This window comes from Elephantulus edwardii, unplaced genomic scaffold (genome assembly GCF_000299155.1).
Source record: "Elephantulus edwardii isolate Elephantulus edwardi_28Jun2011 unplaced genomic scaffold, EleEdw1.0 scaffold00209, whole genome shotgun sequence".
Taxonomy (NCBI): domain Eukaryota; kingdom Metazoa; phylum Chordata; class Mammalia; order Macroscelidea; family Macroscelididae; genus Elephantulus; species Elephantulus edwardii.
In genome coordinates this window covers 3,749,093-3,755,166 of record NW_006399959.1, presented here as the reverse complement: position 1 = coordinate 3,755,166, position 6,074 = coordinate 3,749,093, and the positions used below count along the sequence as shown (strand labels likewise).

At 38.4% G+C, this 6,074-nt stretch overlaps 1 protein-coding gene across 1 annotated transcript; it reads left to right on the top strand.

Annotated features, from left to right (window-relative positions):
• The first annotated feature begins 3,331 nt into the window (after positions 1–3,331).
• Positions 3,332–4,270, top strand: LOC102874526 (olfactory receptor 1F1-like). Its single transcript, XM_006897489.1, has one exon. It carries the CDS (start codon positions 3,332–3,334, stop codon positions 4,268–4,270), a length of 939 nt encoding a protein of 312 aa, XP_006897551.1.
• The last annotated feature ends 1,804 nt before the right edge of the window (positions 4,271–6,074 follow it).

Genomic DNA, 6,074 nt, shown 5'->3' with positions numbered 1-6,074 from the left:
AATTTTATACTGGTTTAATTACAGAGTTCATATACATTATTTTCCCCACTGGATCTTTCCAATTTCCTTAAACTCGCCCCTCCCTCTACCCATCAAACTGTATGACCCTATGATTACCTCCTCCTCCCTGCCCATCCTTGCCCCTCTACCTCTCCCCTCCCCCCTTAGATCCTCATACACATTTTACTAGTTATCTATTTCTACAGTAATGGTCTTATATAGTATTTGTCCTAATGGGACTGTTAGTTCACTTAATATAAAGTTCTCCAGGCCCTCTCAAGTTAGGCAGTGATTCACAAAATCATTGCTCCTGCATACTGCATATTATTCCACCATGTGAATGTATCATAACAGTGGTTGGACATTTGGACTCTTCCATGTTCTTGTGATGGTGAATAATGCTGTTATGAATATTGGTGTACAAGGCTCCATTTGTACCTCAGTTCTCATTTTCTTGGGTCTATTCCAAGCAATGGAATAGCTGGGTCATATGGAATTTCTATGTTCAGCTTTTTGAGGAAATGCCAAACTGTCTTCCGGAGTGGTTGTATCATTGTACAATCCCACCAACAGTGTGTAAGAGTTTCTGTCTCACTGTATTGTCTCCATTTATTACTTGCTGTCCTGTTAAACTTTGCCACTGCAACTCAAGTGAGATGGTATCTCATTGTGGTTTGGATTTGCATCTCTCTTATTGCCAGTGATTTTGAACATTTCTTTATGTGTCTGTTTGCCATCTGAATATCTTACTTTTTGAAAAGTTTTTCCATTTTTTTTCCCATTTTATAATTGTGTTATCAGTCTTTTTCTTCTGGAGGCCTTGTAGGATTCTGAAAACTTTTGAATGAGACCCTTGTTTAAAATGGTATTGCCAAATGTTTTCCCCCCCCCCTATCAATAAGTTTTACTTTCACTCTGCTCAGTCATTCATTCTCAAACATTGTGTTTCAGACAACAATTCATATTCATTATGCTTTATAGAAATAATTACTACTGATCATTTATTGTATTTTTTAAGATGTACAGCTATCCTCACCATTCTTTTTGAAATTATTCTCCACTGTTACTATAAACTCACTGACACTCAGACTTCCTATCTAATTTTTTCCCCCTCAGTATTCTTCCTATGAAATCCTCTGCTACTATACTTGTCCAAAGTTGATGTGTTTTATTGGCAACTAAGAATCTTACTGAAATCACTGAAGTATAGACTATCATCAGAAAAGGATGGACAACCAGGAAGATTCTCTGGCTGAACACTTCTCTGTGTCTTTGCTTCTTTAGCTCCTCTCTGCAGTCCTTCTCTGCTCCTCAGTCCATGGGCACTCAGTGGAACAGTCAGGCAGGATAGTGTTGGATTTATATACCCCAGTCAAGACACATATGAATATCTAGTGGCTGTCCAATATTCTGGCTCAATAATCTATGAGAAAGGTTTGTAAATGCAGTATAAACATAGTCACATGGGGCCCACAATCCTGTAACTCTGTGGACCAGGGGGTTCCACTCTGAGAAAATGCTAAAGCTTATAAATTGGAAAGATACCTGAATCAGGTCTAAAGCTCATGCTCTATAACATACTGGGCTCTCCTTAAGACCACTGCTTTAGACTATCCTTTCATCTCAAATGGTTTTATGGACTAAGTCCAGCTTTGATATGCTTCCAACATTCCCATTTGCAAAATCAAGAAGGTAGATGCCAATAATTGTCTCTAAAGGTGACCACATAAAATATGGGAATTACACCTGTGAGACCTCTTATTCTTCACTTATCTTGTTATCAAACATTTCACATTTATGACAACAGTGAAAAAATTCCTTATTTTTCACATTAATGTAATACATCTGGTAGTAATACACAGCAAAGTGGCAAGTAAACGTAATATTGTATATGATGTCAGTGTTATGTGTCAACTTGGCTAGACTATGCTTTGCTGTGGTTTGTCAGTTACCTAATCATGTTCCAAACAGAAAACAAGAAGAAAAGATTTAGGATATTGAATGTCCACCTCTATCAAAACAGAAGTAGGGGGAAAAGATGAAGAAGCCTGGAGTCCTGGCATTTGTTACTACCAATATGGCTCCACATCGAATATCTTCAAATTTTAATCCAAAAGTTACATCTAAATCATACATAATCTTTGTTATCATTATTTGGTCCAAAGGGGCCAAAATATAGATGGGGCAATTACTCTCTTCTTGTCTCTAATGAGGCTCTTAGGGAATCTAGTCCCACTGGTCATAGGTACTTCAATAAATGCTTGCTCTGTGCATACCTTGAACACCCTTCTTCACCCGGACTGAGTCTATGTACTCTTGATCTTCATTTCTGTTCACCAACAACCCTTAATGACAAGTCCTTATACTTTCAACCAGTAACATCTCTCCGGAACAGAAAAAACTAAGTGGGTCTCAGACTCTTGGGAAAAGTGGGATAGCAATTCTTTTGAGGTAAGTGGAGACTTCATCCTTCATCAATAACAGCTTGCAGGGCAGGAAAGCTTTAAATAGGGTGGTGGTGAGGTGTCCAAGAAAGTCACTGTTAAAAAACAATCAGCTTTCACATCACCCAGGATTGACCATTACATATTCTGTCTCTATATAAGCATTATTGACTGGATTTCTGCCTAAACTTTTGGGTCATTTGCATTTTGATTTTATGAGTTAGACTTAACAAGCTCAGTGAACCTTTGACTCAGACCTCTATAAATCTTCTGTAAAAGTGAGCCTTGAAAGAAGGAACAACAGCAGTAAGGTTATCATAATATTAGAGGCAGTGATTGATAATGACTAATATTCTCTGAGCATATGTGTTAAGGATGTGTACCATGTCCAAGGTAAGGATGTGGAAATTGAAACAGAGAAGTTGTTTCCTCTAAGGTAACATCACTGATGACACCAGTTGTCTGTGTTAAATACTATCTTTCAGGGTCTGTTGTAACCATTGTACTGATGCCTTGTCCTTACTCAATACAAGTCTTAAAATTAATACTTTGTTTACTTTGTTTTAAATAATACACTTTTAAAAAGTTTGTGATAATTACAGAAAGTTTAAACAATACAAACATATCTACAGACAAAACTACTGTCACCATCTTTCCAGGGGTAATAGGTATGCCTGAGTGTTTGCTTTGATTTTGCTAATGAAGATATTAGGAGCTCCATAAAAAGTTCCAGTAACTATCTGAAAGCCCCAGGGAGCAGATTCCAGATGACTTACCTCTGCCACACGGAGATTTGTGATCTTTCTGACTGTTCACTTTAACCATCTTTTTCCAGATTTTAACATTTACCCCATCTTATCTGTATATGGACTCATATCTCCACGTCCATGAGAGGGGCAAACCGGTCGAGTGTCTCCGAATTCCTCCTGCTGGGGCTCTCCACTCAGCCCCAACAGCAGCAGCTCCTCTTTGTGCTCTTCCTGAGCATGTACCTGGCCACCGTCCTGGGAAACCTGCTCATCATCCTGGCCATCAGTGCAGATTCGTGTCTGCACACCCCCATGTACTTCTTCCTCAGCAACCTGTCCTTTGTGGATGTCTGCTTCTCCTCTACTGCAGTACCTAAGATGCTGATCAATCACATACTGGGGAATGAGAGTATCTCCTTCTTTGGATGTCTCACTCAGCTGTATCTACTCATTGTGTTTGCGTACATGGACAATTTCCTCCTGGCTGTGATGGCCTATGACCGCTTTGTTGCTGTATGTCATCCCTTACACTACACAACAAAGATGACTCATCAGCTCTCTGCCTTGCTGGTGTGTGGTTCATGGGTCATTGCTAATCTGCATGCTTTGTTGCACACACTACTGATGGCTCGGCTCTCTTTCTGTGCAGACAAAACGATCTCCCACTTCTTCTGTGATGTGGTCCCTCTCCTCAAACTCTCCTGCTCTGACACATATATCAATGACATGATGATTCTTACTGTAGCAGGGTTGTTAATGATTGTTCCGTTTATTTGTATACTCATCTCATACATCCTTATTACTGGTGAAGTCCTGAAAGTTCCATCCACTAAGGGAAAATGGAAAGCTTTCTCCACCTGTGGGTCCCACTTGGTTGTGGTTTCCCTCTTCTATGGCACCATTATTGCTGTATATTTCAACCCTTCATCCTCCCATTCACCTGAGACAGACACCCCAGCCACTCTGCTGTACACAGTGGTGACCCCCATGCTGAACCCTTTCATCTATAGCCTCAGGAACAAGGACTTGAAAAGGGCTCTAAGGAAAGTGATTGGCAGAAAGAGGTTTTACGCTTGATAAAAATATTATTTCCAAGTACAGTTACTTTTTATTTATGAGTTTTTCTGTCAAAGTCGGTAGGAAAACATATTTGTAAGGGTACATGGAAGAGTATTACTTGTCAGTAAATTGGGATTTACCTGTAACCCTGCTGTATATATCAAGTAATGGAACATGCTTTTGGTAACTATGAAATTATTTTACACCCAGAGTTTCACTTTTTAGGTTATCTGTTTGGAAACATGTAAGTTCAAGATGTATAGTACACCACTATTTTTGAACATTAGAATTGTATGTTGTTGTTAGGTACCACTGACTTGACCACAAGTCATAGTGACCCAGTGAACAACAGACCTGAACTTTGCCCTGTCCTGCTCTATCCTCATGATCTCTGTGTCATAGTCACTGTGTCAATTTATTTCAATGAAAGTCTTCCTCTCTTTCTCTGATCCTTCTCTTTTCCCAGAATGAGTGGTTTCCAAAGACTGGTTTCTCCTGACAACAGGCCAAAGTATATGAGATGAAATTTCACCCTCTAAGAAGTACCTTTTTGGTTGCATTTCCTTCAAGATAGACTTATTTTTTGGTTGTTTTTTTTTTCAAAGTCCATGGGATATTCAGTCCTCTCCTCCAACACAAAATTCCTTTTTTGTCTTCTTCATTTATTGTACAACTTTCAGATTCACAGGAAGCAATTGAAAACACCCTAGTGTGGATAGTCATGCCTCCATGTTTAAGCTGTGGAGAGATCCTTGACAACAATTTTTTCCAACATAACACATCTTTTGATTTCTTTACTACTGCTGCTATGAGTGTTAACTGTGGATCCAAGTAAAATGAAAAAATTGACAACTTCAGTCTTTTCTCCATGTATCATGATGTTGTCTATTGGTTCAGCAGTGAGGAGCTTTGTTTTATTGATATTAAGATGTAATCCATATTGAAGACTGTCTTAGATCTTCTGCAAGCAAGGTTATATCATCTGCATAATTCATATTGTTGATGAATCTTCCTCCAGTCCTGAAGCTACATTCTTCTTCACATAATCCAGCTTCTCACATGATTTACTCAGCATATAGATTGACAGAGTATAGACAGAGGATACAACCCTGATACACCCTTTTCCTGGTTTTAAACCATTCAGTATTTCCAAGAAACAACTGTTTCTTGGTCTATAGGTTTGGCATGAGCATAATGAAATGTTTTGGGTTTCCCATTCTTCTCCATGTTAGGTGTAATTTTTTTATTATCCACACTGTGAAATGCCTTTGCACAGTTACTAAAACCCAAGGAAACATCTTTCTTGTTTTCAGCCAAGGTCCTTATGACAACGGTGATGATATTGCATGACCTCTTCCAGATCCAGCTTGAATTTCTAGCAGTTCCCTGTCAATGTACTGTTCCATTTAAATAATATTCAGTAATATTTTATTTCCATGTGTTATTAATTATATTGTTGAATAATTTTCTCATTCTGTTGGATCACCTTTTCTTTTTTTGGTAATGGGAACAAATATGGATCTCTTCTTGCCAACTGGCCAAATGTCTGTCTTTCAAATTTCTTGGTGTAGGCTGATGAGCAGGTCTAGGGCTGCATTTGTTTCTTGAAAAATGTCAATTTGCATTCCATCAAATCGTAGACCTTATTTTTTAATGCAGCTTGAACTTCTTCCTTCATTACCATTGGTTCTTACTACTTCCTGAAATAGGTCAGATTACTTAATTCTTGTTGGTATAGTGACTCTGTGTATTCCTTCACTTTGTAAAAAAATGCTTCCTTTATTATTCAAGATTGTAAAGATTGAAACTATCAACAACTTCA

Excerpts from the sequence above, each read along its gene's own strand:
- LOC102874526 (XM_006897489.1), top strand. The coding sequence starts at position 3,332 with ATGAGAGGGGCAAACCGGTCGAGTGTCTCCGAATTCCTCCTGCTGGGG.